This window comes from Dipodomys ordii, unplaced genomic scaffold, assembly GCF_000151885.1.
Source record: "Dipodomys ordii isolate 6190 unplaced genomic scaffold, Dord_2.0 Scaffold34, whole genome shotgun sequence".
Classification (NCBI taxonomy): Eukaryota; Metazoa; Chordata; class Mammalia; order Rodentia; family Heteromyidae; genus Dipodomys; species Dipodomys ordii.
The window spans coordinates 2,765,149-2,785,572 of NW_012267250.1; the positions used below are offsets into that span (position 1 = coordinate 2,765,149).

Sequence of the window (20,424 nt, forward strand, 5' to 3'; positions counted from 1 at the left end):
AAACCACACCACACACACACACACACACACACACACACACACACACACACACACACACACACACACCAGGTATACACATTTTTCTTATATATAAAACCTTACAAGTACCTTCAAGATTATCTTTCTTTTAAACTTCACTTCCTTTGCCCAGTGGCTATCCTTTGACATCTCTGAGTTCCCTATAGGGATGAGAGTAAGGCAGCCTCTTAGGCCTGTAAGATCCAAATAAAGTAACAGGTTAGCATGTGAACTGTGTGGCTCTCCACTTGAACAAGGTATTACTATGCATGAAATTTGCATGCAGTCTTCTATACCTCTCTCCACTTGCCCGGCTGCTTACCCTTCCCCTCCCCAGTGTCCTTAAGAATGAATTGTCAGTCATCTGTGGTCTCCCCTCCCCAGTGTCCTTGAGAATGAATTGTCAGTCATCTGTGGTCTCCAAATGCTTCCTGTCTATTTCTTCCTACTGTTTATCACACTATATTAAGGCCATTTGTTCAGATCTCTGTCTTTTATGCAGTCTGGGAGTAAACCTCCACTTTTTCTATGTCTGCCAAAAAGCTGAAGCTCAGTAAATGTCTGTTGGGTTGTGTTGGATTGATTAGGTTAATTACTGTCTTTGTGCCTGTATTGAAGAACAAAGTTTACACCAATACAATTATTTTGATTGTACCATAGGACAATTGATTGTTTTTGGCATTTGTTAAAAGCTTATTTGAAGATAATAATGGAGGAGTATTTATAAAAATGGAATTCTAGGGACTGGGAAGGTGGCTCAGTGGTAGAGCGCTTGCCTTGCATGCCTGAGGCCCTGGGTTCCAGTCCTCAGCACCACATAAGCAAAAAGGAAAAAAGCCGGAAGTGGCGCTGTGGCTCAGGTGGTAGAGCGCTAGACTTGAGCTGAAGAGCTGAGGGACAGCGTCCAGGCCCAGAGTTCAGGCCCCACAACTGGACCCCCCCAAAAAATAAAAAAAATTAAAATTAAAAAATAAATAAAAATCAGAAGCAATGTTTAAAAAATGGAATTCTATTATTTTTGTCTGCTTTGGTACTGGGGCTTGAACTGGGACTTGCACTCTTGCTTGGTGTTTTTGCTTAAGACTGATGCTCTTCTACTTGAGCCACACCTCTACTTCCTTCTTCTTAGTGGTTAATTGGAAATAAGAGTCTCATAGACTTTTCTGTCAGGGCTAGCTTTGAACTATAATCCTCAAATCTCAGCCTTTTGAGTACCTAAGGTTATGGGTGTAAGTCATAAACACGCAGCAGCTTTGTATCTTTAATTTAAGTCAATGATTAATTTTCTTGAGTACTTTTGAGTTTTGGTCATAAACAATGAAAGGCTCTAAATGTAGACCTAATTCAAAATACTTTGTCCTACTGGAGAAAACCTGAGCTCCCAGTTCTTATGTTTGGCCTGCGTTCTCCAGTTGTCTTGATTAATTCGGGACCTCTGCTCTTTCACAGCTGGTTTGCCATCCATCCAGTCAGCATGAACAACACCAACCACCTAGTGAACAGTGACAACATGGGCTACGCAGCTTACCTTTTTGAGCAAGAGAAGAACACAGGATATCTACCTGGACAAGTGAGATTATTTGCCGCTGAAAGCATTATCTTGAGCTATCAAGTGTTAATTCTTCATGCAACCTTTATAATAGCTGGTCCAAATTTCTTGAGTAAATTATTATCATGGGCCTAATGGATATGCTTGGATATAACGAATTCACTATTGTCCCTGAGAGGGAAAGAAAAGGTTTAAATTATTAATATTTTCTCTTGTGGCAAATACTCTTTGTGTTGCTAGCTTTATGAAGCCACCATCCGTTGCCTACAGAAAGCAAGTTCAAGATTTTTGTAACAGATACTAGTTTTTTGTTTTTAGTTTATTTATTTTTATTATAAAGGTGATGTGCAGAGGGGTTACAGTTACATAAGTCAAGGAATGAATACATTTCTTTTTGAACAGTGTCACTTCTATCCTCTTTTTCTCTCAGTTTTTTTCCCTCCTGACTTCTTTCCTCTACACGTTGTATAGTTCATTTTAAACATAGAGTCTAGTCAGTATCACTGCTGCATTTGTTTCCCCTTTATCTTACCATTCCTGTGCTTCCCCTTACCCTCCTAAAACAGATAAACTTACATACAAGACACAAGGTACAAAAATCTAAAACAGCGACAAAGGAGAAAAAGCACAAAACTCAAAATAACAACCTTTGGTTTCCTTTTAGATAAACATCCTCCTTTGGTCTCTCTGTGTGAATTTAGTTCTACAAAATTTTTTATTATAACGTTCTATTTTTTATACGTTTTATAGTCTTTACTTTCATATGGCTTACAATTACTCTCAGACACTTAAAGTTTAGGAGACAGGAATATATAAAAAGCTGATGAACTGTCATGCTAGCTTTTGTTTTCTGAGCTATAGTAAGTATGAAGCACCTTCTTCATGGTGTAAAGAACCTGAAGGAGCGTGGCCCAGCTTTCCTCTTACTACTGACTGCAATGGGACCGTTTTCAGATATAGAAAATGTTCTCAGAATATTGTCCGTCCCTTTTTATTGTATGGGGGTGATTTTAGAGAGCTTACCCGATTCAATGTTTGCAAGTGTAGTAGAAGTCATTATAGAAAATAGGAAAGAATCAAAAGTAATGGTGTATTTTTTGTTTGCTTGTTTGGCAGGGACCATTTGTTGCAGCCTTTGCTTCATCAAACCTAGGAGATGTGTCCTCGAACATTGCTGGACCTCATTGTACTGACACAGGAGAGTCTTGTGAAAATGCCCAGAGCACTTGTCCCATTGGCGGGGTACGTGAGATGGCACATGGAGTTTCTGCTTGTGTGTCTTGTGTATACTTCATGTTCAATGGTATCCATCACTGATTTCCAAGTATGTTTCCTTGGGTATAACCTTGCCTACTTAACCTCTGGCATCTGTTCTTATTTCGAGAAGCTGTCTAAACTAAAATTTTGGGTGTATTAAGTTGCAGTTTTCTCTTTGATTGGCTGTATAGAGATTAGGTATCTTTCTCTAAACCTGGCCACTCTAAAGTATTTTACCTTTATATATCTGAAGTTTGAAATTTGTTCAAAATTTTTTTCCTGTGGAGACATTTCTCATTGATTATGTATCATTAGTGTTTAAAAAATACATAGTCTCTAGGCACTGGTGGCTGATGTCTATAATCCTACTTACTCAAGAGCCTAAAATCTAAGGATCCTTATTTTAAGCTAGACTAGGCAGGAAAGCCAATGGGACTCTTATCTTCAATTAAGCACTACAACTGGAAGTAGAGTTGTGGTTCAAGTGGTATAGCACCAGCCTAGAGGATAAAAAGCTAAGGAAGGGCATTATCCAGGCCTTGAGACCACACACACACACACACACACACACACACACACATATAGTGGCCTATACTAGCACTCATGCTCTCTTGCTCCTCTTGCTCCATATATATGTATAGATAAATTTAGATTATATAATGTATAACATTTACATATATGTAAATTTAGATTGTATTATATAAGATAATAAATATATTAAAATCATTTTCGATTATATTACATACAATATAATCTAAATCTCTTTTGTCTCTTTTAAAATTATAAACAAAAATTTGCTGCAAGAATTCAAGTAACATAGGTGCATAGCAATAATTAAAAATCCCTTTCTACCATACTCTGGCCTTCTAGGAAGTCATTAGTGTACCTCTTCTATATATTTATCCATAGTCATAAACAAAATGTTGTGACTTGTTTATGGATTTTAGGACTTGAGTTTTCTATATCATCATGTCTTGGAAGTCTTTTCATGTTATATCCACATCTTTGTGGCAATTTTCAAAGACAGAAAGTAAGACCATATTCCTGTTTATTTAACTGTTAACCACAGACTTGTTTGAGGTCTGGTCTTCAACCTTGATATAAGCAACAGATGCTAGCTTCTAGGTTCTTATTCTTTTTGTTTATAGACCATTCCATCTACAACATTATTTTTGTTATACATTATTTATGGGCTATTCATTGTGTTTTGGTCAACTCGACCCAATAACCAATATTCTGCTAAATACTACTTATTCATATAGATGTGATACTCATTGCCACTCTTCATTTATGATATTTCATGCACTATTGATCTGTATCAAGTTTTAAGATTTCTGGTTAAATGCCAAAGTATGTAAATAAGTTATACATATGTGCAATACAGTATTATGGATCAGTTTAATATGTTGTGTTGGAATATTGATAATGTAGAGAACAGGCCATAATACATAATGTTGAGTACAACAAATAGGATCTAATTTTGAACACTTACTATAATTGTAGTTTTCCAAAACATGTGTTAAAGTTAAAAAAAAGTGTGTATGGGAGCATTCAGGATGGTTAATGATAATTCTTTTGGAACTTCTGTATGTGGTTTTTATTCCTATATTTATTTATTTTTATACTTTTCTTTTTTATGTTTTTTTAATTGTGAAAATACTGTACAGAGGGGTTACAGTTACATGAGTAAGATAATGAGTCAATTTCTTATCAAGCATTGTTGCCTCCTCCTTTGTTTTTCCCCTACCATCCCTTCCCTCCCACTTCCACAATGAATATACTTTATTTACTCTTATCATCAGGAAAAATAAGAAGATTCATGTTCCACTGAAAACCTTCTCTCTTTTCTGCTGTGTGTTGGATTGGCTTTTCCCCGCTGTGAACAGTCTTCCAGATGGCTTCTCCCCCCATCCCCTACGGGTGCTCACATGCATCTGTACAGACTGAAATCCTTCTGCCACCTCATGTAGCTGGAATTACATACATGGAATGTCATATACAGATTGTTCTTGAGATAGGGAGAATCACTGAATTTTTGCTTGGGCTAACCCCAAACCACAATCTTTCTGTGTGTTCTTCTCAAGTAACTGCAATTAAGACATGGACTATGGTGTCTAGTAATTTTTCTATATTGTCAAGTGAAGACAATGTTTCTATATCTTTGTAGATTACATTATAGTAATTATATAATTCGTAATGATAAATCAGGATGATAAGAACTTTCAGTTCCTAAATGCTAATTTAGGAATGTTAATTGGAAATGTCATAGACCCCTAAATACATGCATACATATATGTGTATATCTTAGATAAGTGTGACCAATAGTCACCTGATGGTGCTGTGAAACCAGAACAAAGTCCTGCTGTTTCAGTGGCACCCCAGACAGATACCCTCGTTTGTATCCCTTTTCTAACTTCTTTCCATCTTACCCTCACCTTCCATTTTCAGTCTTTAGGGACCACTATTGCACCCCATTCTTCTAGAAGATTATTTCATTTAACATCTGGCCTCTGGTTCTATCAATATTTCTGAAAATCATAGGATTACATCATTATGTAGGGTCATATTGGGTATGTGTACCACATTTTTCTTATTCATTCATCCATCATAGTAGATTTCATACCACAGTTATTATAAATAGTGCTGCAAATAAACACAAGAGTGTAGGAAAGTGTTACAATGTTTCATGTCTTTTGTATATACAAAGGATGATTTTTCTTGCTGAATTTTAAGCTTCCAAAACATTGAAGTCTTAGTCTATTTGTCATAAACAGTATAACAGTTTCCCCTAGTTCATCAGTTATTTTTCAGCCTTGCCTTTTCTCTTCCATGTAGTCCTTTAAAGTGGTTATATGGTAAGACTTTCTGAGCCTGTTTTTATCATCTTTAGAAGGCAAATCCACACCTTAGACTACGTTCACCTATATCTTCCTTAGCATGTTCTTAATTTCATTTATAATTTTTGAATATTTGATCCATCTCAAACTTTTCTGATGTAAGAAACAAGGTGCAGAGACTGCCAGATTTTTTTCATTTCCCTCAGAGTGCCAGCTAATTGTTCTGATAGAATTGTAGCAAAGTTTTAATCAAAGGGGATCCTGGCCTTTACTTATCTTTACTTATCCCAGTCCCTGTGCTCTACACAAATAGAAGTAACATCCAGTGTTTGCTCAGATATCAGCAACCTGTATATTCTGCAACAAATCTTTTCATGTACTTGAGCCTCAGCCTCCTAATTCTTTTTTTTTTTTTTGCTGGAACTGAGGCTTGAACTCAGGTTCAGGGCATTCTTGCTTAGCTTTTTCGCTCAAGGCTGGTATTTTATCTCTTGAGCCACAGCTATACTTCTGGCTTTTTTGCCAGAACAGAATCTCAAGGAATTTTGTTTGGGCTGGCTTTGAACCTCAATCTTCAGATCTCAGCTTCCTGAGAAGGTAGGATTATAATCATAAACCACCTGTGCCTGGCTTCAACTTTCCAATTTTTAACAGGAAGTCATTAGAATAGATACTTTATAAAAAACGCTCATTGTTCCAGCTTTTAAAATATATATCTTATTGTCAAGATACTGTACAGAGGGGTTACAGTTACATAATAAGGTAATGAGTACATTTCCTATCCAGCCTCTCCTTTGTTACCTCTCCTTTGTTTTTCCCCTACCATCTCTTCCCTTCCCACCTCCCCAACTCCTCCCTCCCCCCACCTCAAGTTGTAAAGTTCGTTTTCAACATAGTGACTTATACATCTCATTGTTACAATGGGTCAACCTGTATCCTTATTTAAGCATTTTGTTATTTCCCTTCCACTCCCCAAATTACAAAAATGTATGCACAAGATGCAGGACACCGGAATCAAATACAGGGAAAACTATGTATGATGTTGTTTGTGCTAATCTGTGAACTGATTATCAGTGAAGAAATACTAAGAAATGTGACTTAAAAATCCGTAATGTTTTCATTTCTTTAAAAAATGAACTATTTTGCTAAGAGTGAAACCTCTCTCCTTATATTCCAGCCCAGCAAGTGCATGGCTCATGGGCCTGGAAAAGACATGTTTGAAAGCACACAGATTATAGGGCGGACCATTTACCAGAAAGCAATGGTAAGTCATAGGTCTGTGCTTTTCAACTTCACTTAAAATTGTCCTGTGAAAGCCACTGACTTCCTTCATTAGTACGTTGATAATTGCAAAGAAGAAGCAAGAGTTCAGACGATGTCAGAAGTCTAGAAGAGGTCAGCTTTGAAGGCTGACTTCGCCAGCCACATAGGAATTGTGTCTGCTGGGAAAGGATTGAGAAAACCTGTCTTAGAATGGTTAGAAAGCCAGAGCATTTGCCTCAGACAGAATATGGATAGATGTAAAGTTTTTGTTTTGTTCTGTTTTGGTTTGGTTTGGTTGGTTGTTATTTTTGGTCAGTTGTGGGGCTTGAATTCTGGGCCTGGGCACTGTCCCTCAGCTCTTCAGCTCTACCACTTGAGCTACTGCACCACTTCTGGTTTACTGGTGGTTAATTGGAGATAAGAGTCTCACAGACTTTCCTTCCAGGGCTGGCCTTGAACTTTGATCCTCAGATCTCAGTTTCCTGAGTAGCTAGGATTACATGTGTGAGCCACCAGTGTTTGGTGTAGTTTTTTTAATTTAACTTAATTTTTATTAATGTGGTATCACATATGACCACACTGATCTCGATTCTCAGAAATCTCCATGGTCTGCCTGCCCAAAATCTTCTGGAGCAGCTCTGGTATCTTGAATTCCAGTTCTTTTTTTGGTTTTTACTGTCGTTTTATTTGGTAAAAGTAGTGTGAGGATTGGGTTAGCCTCATAATATGATTGTCCTACCTCTGCTTCCTGAGCAGCTGGGATTACAGGAGAATACCATTGTACTGAGCTCATCTTTTTTTGTTTTTAATTGTAAAGATACTATACAGAGGGATTACAGTTACATGAGTAGGATAATGAATATATTTCCTATCGAGCATTGTTACCTCCTCCACTGATTTTCCCCACCATCACTTCCCTCCCCACCTCCCCACTTCCTCCTTCCACACATACCTTTCCCCCCACCCCCGACATTGTAAAGTTTGTTTTCAACATATATCTCATCGTCACAATGGGTCAATCTGCATCCCCATTTAAGCATTCCGCTATACCCCTACCCCTCCCCAAATTACAAAATTCTATATAAAAGATGCAGAACACCATAATCAAATACAGTGAAAACAGGGGTTATACCATGGGGGAAGAACTTGCAAAAGAATCACATAGTACATTAAAAAAATAGCAACAAAGAAAAAAACCTCTTGTGTCCCAGTCTTGGGGTTCATTTCACTTAACTTCACCTTATCTGGTCATATGTACATAGACTTTGACCTTCTCTGTTTGTCGTAGACATGTACTAGACATTACAAACAAGGGAAACCATGGGACCTATGTTTCTTTGGGCCCGGCTTACTTTACTTAATATAATATTTTTCAACTGTTGCCATTTCCTAACAAATGGGGTGATGCCATTCTTTCTGATGGAGGCATAGAATTCCATTGTATATAGAGATACCACATTTTCTTGATCCATTCATCTACTGAAGGGCATCAGGGTTGGTTCCATATCTTAGCTATGGTGAATAATATGATAAACATGGTTATGCTGGTAGCTTTGGTATGACCTTGTTTGTGATCATTTGAGTAAATGCTCAAAAGTAGGATTGCTGGGTCATAGGGGAGCTCTATGTGGAGTCTTGTTAGGAACCTCCATACTATTTTCCAAAGTGGTTGAACAAGTTTACACTCCCACCAACAATGCAGTAGGGTTCCCTTTTGGCCACATCCCCTCCAGCATCTGTTGTTACTAGATTTCTTGATTATAGCCATTCTGACTGGGGTGAGGAGGAATCTCAATGTTGTCTTGATTTGTATTTCTTTTATGGCTAGAGAAGTTGGAGCTCATCTTTTTTTTTAATTTAAAAATTTTTTATTTTTTTATTTTTTAATTGAGAAGGTTATGAGCTAGGGAGTTACAGTTATATAGTTACGGCAATAAATACTTCATTTTTAATCATCATTACCCCAACCCTCTTTATAGCCCACTTACCCCTCCCTATCGATGCCCCCCCCCGAGTTGTAATGTTCATATTCAACAGTGTCAAGTGAGTATCAATATTGCTGTGGTTCAACCTTTGTTCTGCTGTTTCTGTCATTCTCTTTCCCTTTCACATATTGTATTGTCTATTATGCGAAACATGAGGTACAAAAAACTAAGAGAAATGACAAAAGAGAAAACAACAATAAAGAAAGAAGAATGAATCATATACAGGGTCTAATGAGAATCTCGTTTCCATAAGTTGGAGTTCATGTTAATATGCTTCATTATAGATAGTCTTTTGCATTAATCACTTGGATTATTGAGATCTCCTGTTAAGAATATCATATACATATTCTAGTTCTTACAAATGAGGGAGATCATGGGGGTTGCTTTTCTTTGGTTCTGGCTTACTTCACTTAATATATTTTTTTCCAAGTCTTTCCATTTTTATGAATGGAACAATGTTATTCTTTCTGATGGAAGCATAGAATTCCATTGTGTATATGTGTCACATTTTCTTGATCCATTCATCTACTGAGGGGCATTTGGATTGGTTGCATATCTTGGCTAAGGTTTCTTTGGTGGTCGTGGGGCTTGAACTCTGGGCCTGGGTGCTGTCACCCAGTTCTTCAGCTCAAGGGTAGCGATTTACCACTTGAGCCACAGCACCACTTCCTGTTTTCAAGTGGTTTATTGGAGTTTCACAGACTTTCCTGCCCAGGCTGGCTTTGAACTGTGATCCTCAGATCTTAGCCTCCTAAGTAGCTAGGATTACAGGTGTGAATCACCAGAGCCTGGTGGCTATGGTAAATAATGCTTCGATGAATGTTGTTGCCTTTTCTTTAAAGAGACTTCTGATTAACAGTGACTGGGTTATAATGATATTGCTATGAATTCATTATTACCATTATCTTTCTGTGTCTCCTAAATTTTTTAAATGAGTTTTTATTGTGAAAATGCTGTACAGAGGGATTACAATCACATGAGCAAAGTAATGAGTACATTTCTTATCAAGCATTGTTGCCTCCTCCTTTGTTTTTTCCCTACCATCCCTTCCCTCCCACCTCCACAACTACATTCCCCTCTCCCCCACCTAAATTGTAAAGTTCATTTTTCGACATAGCGTCTTGTACATTTCATTGTTGCAATGGGCCATCCTGTATCCCTATTTAAACAATTTATTTTTTCCCTTCCGCTCCCCAAATTATACCAACATCAAATACAGTGAAAACAGGGGTTATACTGTGGGGGAGGAACATACAAAGCAACAAAAAAAAATTCACGTGGTACCTTATAAATATGTTAGAAACAATAGCAAGAAAGAAAAACCACTTGTGTCCTTATCTTTGGGTTCATTTCACTTACCATCATCTTATCTGACCTTTTCTGCTTGTTTCAGACATATACTAGTTATTGCAAATAAGGAAACCATGGGACCTATGTTTCTTTGTGCCTGGCTTACTTCACTTAATATAAAATTTTCCAAGTCTTTCCATTTCCTAACAAATTGGGCAATGTCATTAATCTTCACTAGCCATACAACAGACAAGGGTCTCATAATACCTGGAACTTAAAATTTTTAATCCCCCAACAACAAATCCTCAAAGAAACAACTGCCTGATAAATAAGTGGGCTAAAGACTTACAGAGAAACTTCTCTGAATGAAGAGGAAATAAGAATGGCCAATAGACACATGAAGAAATGCTCAACCTCCCTAGCCATAAAAGAAATGCAAATCAAAACAACATTTAGATACTACCTCACCACTATTAGAATGGCTATAATAAAAAAATCTAATAACAACAGATGCTGGAGGGGATGTGGACAGAAGGGAACCCTACTGCATTGTTGGTGGGTATAAACTTGTTCAACCACTTTGGAAAGTAGTATAGAGGTTCCTCCAAAGACTCCACATAGAGCTCCCCCATGGCCCAGCAATCCCACTTTTGGGCATTTACCCGAATGATCTCCTAAAATTTATCTTTCATGTTACCCTCATGTTTTCTCCCAGCTTTCATGAAGACAATTTTTTTTAAATTTTATTTTTGTTTGGACTGATTTCTGAGGGAAAATATAAAGAAAGAGCTCTGAATGACATGTGCTTCATAGTGAAATCCCTCTATCTTAATAGCTTATTCATGCCTTTGTCCTCTGTGTGTGTGTGTATGTGTGTGTGTGGTTAAGTAAATAATTTATTCCCAGAGTTCTAAATATCCCAGGTGCAATAAAGGCAGAGCTTTAAAAACATGAGACATAAGAGTGCTTGTAGTAGACAGCAGCTAAAGTTTCTTTTTAATTAGGGTGGTATTATCAGTGGATTGTTCTAAATTAACAAATTCTATTTAGGTTGTGGGCTTGTGACACACTTTGATGTCAGAAATTTTGTTATCTTCCTAGGTTGGGAGCCAGGAAGTTCTGTTCCAAGTTCTGCATTCTCTTCTCAGCAAAGCAAGCTTGCTCTTAATTAGGAGAGAAATGCTATAGCCAGGGTTCTGCCACTTACCCTTAGAGCTCTTATGTGGCCATTGGAAGAGGACATGCGCTAGGTGTCAGCCCATGGAACTTGCACTGATAGTTCACTTACATGTCTGAAACCCATGAATCAACAGAAACCTACCCAAATATATTGGACTGTTATTTTCCACAAGATTAAAAATGCATCAGCTGGCTATATTAAACTCTCTCTCTCTCTCTCTCTCACACACACACACACTCACACCAAAAGAGTTGATACACAATTGGGGTCTGATTTCTTTTTTTTAAAAAAACTTATTTTTATTTTCATTGATCATGGGGCTTGAACTTTGGTCCTAGGCGGTGTCCCTCAGCTCTTCAGCTCAAGGCTAGCGCTTTACTTCTTGAGCCACAGCACCACTTCTGGCTTTTTCTGCTTATGTGGTGTTGAGGAATTGAACCCAGGGCCTCATGCGTGCAAGGCAAGCACTCTACCACTGAGCCACCTTTCCAGCCCTCTGATTTCTTTTAAGTAACTTGGCCCCTGGCCTGTCAAACTCAAGGATCTTGAGAAAAAAAACTTCAAAAAGAATACTGCCTAAGAAGATATGCTCTCATTGGCTCAAATGAGAAGAACTTTGGCCCTCTTCTCATCTTAAATTTTCTTGGTTAGCTCTGTATGGTGGGCCATCCCTGTAATCTCTGCTATTTGGGAGGTAGAGCTGGATGGATCATCATCCCCAGCTGGCCGGAGCAAAAGTGGGACTTCACTTGAAAAACAAACTAAAATTTAAGAAAAACAAGAAACAACAACAACAAAATAAGATATGGCTCAAGGAGTATAGTATCAGCCTATCAAGTGCATATTTGCTTAGCTGCCTTTCAAGTGGTATTGGTGCTATTTGTGTCACAACCTGTACAATTAGAATTTCTATTTGTGGAGCATAAAGACAGATCAGCAGTCTCCCAGCCTTCAAGCTTCTGGGACACAGCTGGGCTGAGTGGAGGTAGTCATGTGGACAGCAGCTATTCAAAGCAGTCAGTGGAGCACCTCCTAGTGGAGGAATGCTGTCCAGACTGCTACTCACTTGAACCATTGGTGGAATTCACTCTACCTCAGCTCATTCCTTTGGGACAGTAATTCTGCCTGGCTCTTCTAGGAACTCTATGTCTCTGCTTCCAAAGAGGTGACGGGACGCGTGGCTACGGCTCACCAGTGGGTGAACATGACCGACCTGAGCATCCAGCTCAATTCCACACACACAGTAAGCGTGGCGGAGTCGCGTGGGTCATGCCCAAAGGACAGAGCTGGGGTGATCGCTTTATTATTTTTGCTTGACTTCACTTTCTTCTTTGGCTCTTGTTCTGCTTTTAAAAATCTTTCCTTTAGGTGAAGCTATGTAAACCAGCCTTGGGCTACAGTTTTGCAGCCGGCACCATCGATGGAGTTTCAGGCCTCAATATTACACAGGGTGAGTTTTAAGCCCAGGGGATCCCTACTTCCCACGTTTCAGCTTCAGGTTCTCTTCGCTCATAAGGTTTAACTTCAGCCAGTGCATTCATTCTTTTCAGTTTTTCAAGGTTTATACGTATCAGCTTATATCTTCCAGGAGTAGGGGTCTTTTTAACTTAGCTTTCTGCTCATTCAGATTTAATCAGAGACAAAGTCTCCTTGCATTCCATTCTGTTGATGACTTTAATGAATTTACTTAATTATTTTATAGTTATTCCTCAGTGTGTGTGTGTGTGTGTGTGTGTGTGTGTGTGTGTGTGTAAGTCCTGGAGTGTGATCTAAGGCCTGGGAACTGTTTCTGAGGCTTTTTTTTGGTGGTGGTGTTCAAAGTTAGTGCTCTATCACTTGAGTCACAGCTCCACTCCCAGCTTTTATGGAGGTTAATTGGAGATAAGAATCTCATGAACGTTCTTACCCTGGCAGTTTTTTAAATCTCAGAGTTCTGAATAGGTAGGATTGCAGGCATGATCCACCAGCATATGGCTTTTTATGATTATTTGAAATTTGTAGATAATCATTATACAACTTTATGGAATGCAATGTGATATCTTAGGTCCCATTTTTTTTCACACCTTGGTCAATGCTTGTTCTTATCTGACATATTGATGGCAGCACTTCTATTAGGCGTGGAGCATATGGGTTTTAGAGTTTTCAGTCCTACCTAGCATCATAGAGCAAAGTACAGGTCCTGGACACAGCATGGTGCTCACTTTCCATTGCAACCCTCAGGTGATAGGACCTGCTCCTTACCAGGGAATCTTGGGCTTTTGGTCCCAGAGTCCTTTACTGCTTCAGCTACCTGTTGCTTGAGCTTCCCATAAGACCATGTCAGACTATCTCCCCCTCCACTTCTTGCTATTTATTCATTTCTTTAGTACAGGCACTGGGGCTTGAACTCTTGATTCAGCTGCTCTACCACTTGATCCATACTTACAGCTCTACAACAACTTATTGTGGTCATCTTCCACTCAGATACTATGAAGGACTGCCTGAGCTGGTTGTATACACCATGAGACATAGCATTATCTTTAGTACAGTCATTTTGTTGATTGTTAAATAAATTTGCTAGGGTTCTTTCTGTTTTTCTAACTTTCCCACATAGGTTCAAACCATCCTTAAAAACATGAGTAGTCACAGCCAAAAATTAAATTCCTGGCCAAATGGATATGGTTGTATAGAGCCCTAAAGTCTTCAACACTAATTTAGAGATCAGTTGAAAGTTGGCTTGCCAAGTTTTCTTTATATCACTTTTATGAAACTAAAGTTTTGGTTTGTTCTTCAGGAGATGTTTAATATAATATTGTGATTAGTATCTTCCTGATTAGATTCTGTTTTCTTCTCTTCTGTAGGAGGAGGATTAGGAGTGTGGGTGATTTGGGTTTCATAGTTGTCATGTTAGATCAATCTTCCACTTTTTTTTAGATAGAATCTTGCTGCTATGTAGACCAGGCATGTCTCAAATTGTGGTCCTCTTGTTTCTTCTACCTTCTGAGTACTGGAATTACAGGCATGCACCACCATGCCTACCTCTCCCTAATTCTTTCCCTCTTACTTATTTCTAATTTTATTCTACTGTGTTTGGAACACAAAATTGTATCATTTTATTTTTACCTTCCAAAATGAATTGAGTTTCATTTATACTCTGTCCTAGGTGATTTTCCACGTGCACTTGAAGATACATTTTGTTGTTGTAGGATAGAGTATTCTATTGGTTATCTGTTAGAACTAATTGGTTTCTAGTAGCATTCAAGTTTTCTCTGTCTCGTCTAATCTGTCTAGTTGTTCTATTCATTATTAAATATTCCACAATTATTGATGAGTTTCCTATTTTTCCTTTCCTGTCAGTTTTATTTTATTTTTTTCCTTGGTTGTTAGGTCCCGAAGTGTTTAAAATTGCTGTGTTTTCCTGATCATTAAAGGTTCTGAATTTTCATAGATTTTTATAGTTAAAATATTTTGTCTGACATTATTTATACATTTGGGGCTTGTTTTTTGTTTTTACTCTATATTCATGTGGGTTTGGATGAATATTCAAGAGGAACTGTTTCAATGACACAAGCCAGACAACTGACATTACAAGCTATTCCTAATTGTAAAATAGGAAAAATGTAGCCTGGCACCAGTGGCTCACACCTGTAATCCTAGCTCCTCAGGCGGATGAGATCTGAGGATCACTGGTTGAACCAGCCCAAGCAGGAGAGGCCGTGAAACTCTTTATCTCCAATTAACCACGAATAAGCCAAAAGTGGAGATGTGCCTCAAGTGGTAGATTGCTAGCCTTGAGCAAAAAAGCTCAGGAACATCATGCAGGCCTCAAGTTCAAGTCCTAGGACTGGCACAACAAAAAAAGTGATTTAGCTCTCAAATATGTTAATTAAACAAAAATGTTTTCATTTACAAAATAAACCAGGATAATAGATGTAAAACCTTGAGGATATTGAACAAAACATAGTCTCTTAATTCTCTTGTACACTAATTAAGTAATGATTTTTAATTTGTGACACACAGGAAATTCTTCCTCTTCTATTATTTAAACTGTTTGAATAATTGGACAACAACCTTAATAAAATCTCTGAAACCTATAGAAGGATTATTGTACAATATTTGTGTCAGTGGCCCTTCTTTTAGAGGCCTCATCCAAGGTAGCACACTAAGTGTAACATTGTTTATAGGGACAACCAAACCGGATCCGTTTTGGGACATCCTTCGGGACCAGGTCCTGGGCAGACCATCTGATGAAATAAAAGAATGTCATAAGCCAAAACCAATATTACTTCACACTGGAGAGGTAAGGCAGTTACTGGTTATCATATGAAATTAGCATATAATTGTTTGTAAATTTGAGAACTATCAGATAATGAGTGGGAGATGCTTACTGACTGAAGAGATTTTCTTTAGTGACTCTCTCATAAAAAATTTAATATTAAAATATGCCTTTAGAAATAAAATAAAATGTTCTTTTAACACTTCCTCTACAACACGCTTTTTACCTTCTAAATATTGAAACAGCATTTCAGTATTCATGAAAAGGTAGATTGTTTGAATGAGCAAGATTAAAAAATGTATTTTAAAAAATAGTCTATTAAAGTTCTTAGGGAAGCAGAGAGAGGAAAGGAAGAAATGGAAGGATAGGCTACACAAATTTGAATGTAGAAAATCATGGGTTTTCTTGGAGAAACCTTGGAAAATAAAGCAAGATGTGGGAACTGTAAACTTGAAGTGCAATTAGGGTCAAGGGCTAATAGGATAAACTATTTCAAATGGTATTCATCATGTGTAAGGACAGTTATACAATGTTTTAGGGGAACACTTGGTTATTTGTTACCTATTGTTTACTCCAGAATGGCAAACTTACCCAAAAATTAATTGATATGGTCAGGTACCTATAGCATTAACATGTGAGATTCACATGTTATGATCAAGACATATTCACCCACATGACATTTAATATTATATGAAAAGTTGGAAGTAAATCCTATGGTAGGATAAAAAACATGAAAATGAGCTACAGATAGATCTTCAAATAAAGAAATTTCGGTGATCATGTCTGTGTTCTACAGAAAGAATAATATACTTAACACATTTTTTTCCTTTCGTTAGCTATCCATACCTCATCCGTGGCATCCAGATATTGTTGATGTTCAGATAATTACTCTTGGGTCCTTGGCCATAGCTGCTGTTCCTGGGGAATTTACGTGAGTTCTTTTTGAAACTCAGTTTAAAAATGTATTTGTTGTGTGTTCTGATTAAAAATAATTGTTATGAAGACAAGTGTATACCGATCTTTTCATCTCCTTTGGCGACTGTGACAAATATTTCTACCTTCTTTTGGTGAGGCTTATGAAGAATAAATCTCTCTATGCCTTTTACTACTGGGTAACCAGAAACAAATGTGAAAATTTATGAGCTTTTCATCTTAAAGCAAAATAATGCTCTGAGTTATACCAGTATAGACACTTGAAATATGAAAATGAAGATAGATAAGACGATTAGTTTATATGTTAAAAATGTGGGAGAATGTTTAAGCCTTCTTATATCATCTTATCCACTTCAGGAAATTGCAGATTCATACTTCCCAGTTGCTCAGGTCCTATATCTTGAAATTACCCTTGAATTAATTTTTCTTCAGCAAATCCTGTACATTCTACATTCTTCTCATGGTTTCTTATCATCCATCTTCTAAGCCACTACTTCTCTCACTCAAATTATTATTTTTTATACTTTTTATTGTAAAAATACTGTACAGAGGGGTTACAGTTACACGAGCAAGGGAATGAGTACATTTCCTATCGAGCATTGTTACCCCCTCCTTTGTTTTTCTCCTACCATCCCTTCCTTTTCCACCTCCCCAACTACTCCCCCTGTACCCTCCAAAGTTGTAAAGCTTGTTTTCAAATAGTGTCTTGTACATCTCATTGTTACAATGGGTCAACCTGTATCCCTGTTTAAGCTTTTTGTTTTTTCCCTTCCCCTCCCCAAATTAGAAAAAATGTATATACAAGACACAGGACACCAGAATCAAATACAATGAAAACAGGGGTTATACTGTGGGGGAGGAACATACCAAAGAAACAAAAAAAAATCACATAGTATATTATAAATATGTTAAAAACAATAGCAAGATAGAAAAAAACCATTTGTATCCCTATCTTGGGGTTCATTTTGCTTAACATCATCTTATATGGTCATCTGTACATAGCTTTTGACCTTTTCTGCTTGTCCTAAACTTATACTAGTTATAGAAAATAAGGGAAACGATGGGACCTATGTTTCTTTGGGCCTGGCTTACTTCACTTAATATAATTTTTTTCCAAGTCTTTACATTTGATCTGCTTGATTTCTCCTTTACTCCTGAATAGACTTTTTTCAGTGTATCAGCTAGATTAATTATTCTAACATAATTTTCCTAAGTTAAATAATAGTACTTTTCTGCTCAGTTTCCCAATCCCACCAAGTTTTCCATCTCATTTCAGGCACAGCCTTACATTCTCACAACTTCCTACAAGTTTCCCCATGTTCTCCTCCTCAGTAAGGTCCTTGGTGTGACTTTTTTCCATTTTCTACCTTGCTCACCCCTGCACCAGCCATCTTGTTAATTGTCAAGGTATTGGCTGTAAGGGAAATCCATATGCACTTCCTAAACTCACTAAGATTGCTCTTGACTCAGGGCCTTTTCACTCTGCCTGAAATGCAGTCTCTTTATGTATTTTAATTACTTGCTCTGTCTTCTCTTCCTCTTTTTAAGCATTATCTTTAAATAGTTGTTCAAAAGTGTTTGGATTCAGCATGTCAGTTTGTATGTGTGATGTGCCCCTTCTGTCATTCTTCCCCCCAAATCTATCCCACCCCTACCCATCCCGAGTTTCCTAGTTCCATTTAAATATATCTATCTATATCTATCTATCTATATATATATCTATACATACATTGAATATTATGACTTTATTCACCAATGTTCCCCTCTCCATTCTGTCATCCTATTTTTTGTTTACATCTCCAATATGGGTGGCATTTCTGCCTATACTACCTAAAACAGTCTTCACCCACATTAGCACCGCCACCACCATCACCACCACAATGACCAAGACCACTCCCTTATCCCTGTGCTCATGGCTATCTTACTTTTACATTTATTTGTTGACTGTCCACCTCCTAATATGTAAGCTCTGTACTCTTGACTCATCATCAGTTATACAGAGTCTTTTCATGTGGCTTAAACCCAGCTGGTACACTTTTTCCTTGTCCCTCAGCTCTTACTAACATAGAATGCAGTTGATAGATTTTGTGGCATCAGTGAATAGAAAATGAAGATGATCTTTGGTTAGTGATATCACCCACTTATTCTGTTTTTTTTCCCTTTGGCCAAGCTGGCTGCTGTCAGCTTTTGATTTTCCTAGAAGATAGGACAATCACTAAAAAGAAGTTAAACTTTAGCTTTGGATCATTATTAAGTCTTCTATAATTTATTGTTGTGTGATGAGCCAGGGCAATGGTTTGGCTTTTACTGAATGTCTTTTTGAATACTGGCAAAACATTCATGGAATTCTTTTTACTTGACTCAGGACCATGTCTGGACGAAGATTTCGAGAGGCAGTTCAAGCAGTAAGTAAAATATGAAATAAAATATCTCCACACTTATATTTGGTGAAGAGGAAAGAATTCCTGCTCCAATGATTGTATATTTTTTAATTTTCTCCTAAGGTGAATAGTTTCTTTCCTAAAATACATAGACATTAATTTCCAGATGACTTCTAGCCATTTGTTTCAAGAATTTCCCAACATGGCTAGAAGATGTCTTTGCTGATAGAACCATTAAAATACTCATAGATCTACTAATTTGCTTAGCAGTAATGTAGAGTTATGTTTCTGACTTTTCATAAAATATTCTTCTATATTTCTATATTCCTATGTTGTGGATTTGACCACTGAGAATATTTCATTAAGAGAAATATACTAGCAATTCCCATAATTTACTTGTACCTTAAATATGACTGAGAAATAATAACTTTAAAATGAGTAATAATTTTACTAGGCTTTACTTTTTCCTCCTAGGAATTTTCATCTTACGGGATGAAGGGCATGACTGTTGTGATTGCAGGCCTGAGTAATGTGTACACACATTACATTGCCACATATGAAGAATACCAGGTAAAGTAAAACATTCTCACCTTTAAATGAATTTTACTATGGTTAAGACTACTGTGTCAAATGAGATTTTCTTGGCTTCACAATCATATTTCTGAGAGCTGAGTTTGTTTTTAGTGGTGATATAAGCGAAAGGTAAGCTAGAGGTAGTTGTTTGGAGTTTTAGGTTCATAAGTTCCAGTTCAGGCCAGAATTCTAGTCTCATTGACTTCCACCATCCCTAAAAACAATGATTTTTTGTCATTGCCTTAAACCTCTACAGAAGTTGAGAAAACTCTCAGGGATAGCCACCATTTATTGAATACATTATTTTTTTGAGAGACTTTAAAATATAATCTCAAATGATCTCGTATACAAGTTGAGAATACTCTCCATGGCAGCCATTATCTTTTGAGCACATGATTTATTGAACGTACTTTAAAATATAATCTTAAATAATCTTTATAGTACATCTTGAAATAGGGTATAGTTTACACATGATATAGATCAAGAAACAGTTTTCTGAGAATTTAGGATATACTGAAGACTGGTATTGTTTCTTTGTTTCTAAGTAGTCTAGAAGTAGTTCAAATGCCTTTCAACAATAGTGGTTTAACACTGAAAATTCTCTAAAGTTCCACAATGAAAACATTCTAATACAATTGCTGGCATATCCTGGACACCCATTCAGCAGCATATATCCTTGGCAAATTATACCAGCAGTGGAATCTCTGGTGTTGCCTGCTCTCTGTTTGCTTTTCTGAGGGCCCACACTTTTAGGAAATCTTGTTTGTGTTAGTCAGCTTTCCACCACTATAAAAAAATCACCTGATACTATCCACTGAGAAAGAAAGAGGTTGTGCTGTCTTACATTCTTGGGAGACCCTTTGCTTTTAGATCTTGGTAAGGGTTCTGGACGGCAAATGAAGG

General features: G+C 37.3%; 1 protein-coding gene across 1 annotated transcript in view; it reads left to right on the forward strand.

Annotated features, from left to right (window-relative positions):
* The window catches only part of LOC105986279 (neutral ceramidase-like), a 70,384-nt gene that overhangs the window by 33,369 nt on the left and 16,591 nt on the right, over positions 1-20,424 (forward strand). Inside the window, exons 8-16 of the mRNA XM_013017097.1 lie at positions 1,468-1,588; positions 2,684-2,809; positions 6,839-6,925; positions 12,518-12,622; positions 12,748-12,829; positions 15,543-15,658; positions 16,471-16,565; positions 18,933-18,972; positions 19,423-19,518. Of these exons, the coding sequence (XP_012872551.1) occupies positions 1,468-1,588; positions 2,684-2,809; positions 6,839-6,925; positions 12,518-12,622; positions 12,748-12,829; positions 15,543-15,658; positions 16,471-16,565; positions 18,933-18,972; positions 19,423-19,518 (868 nt within the window). The remainder of the gene's footprint in view (positions 1-1,467; positions 1,589-2,683; positions 2,810-6,838; positions 6,926-12,517; positions 12,623-12,747; positions 12,830-15,542; positions 15,659-16,470; positions 16,566-18,932; positions 18,973-19,422; positions 19,519-20,424) is intronic.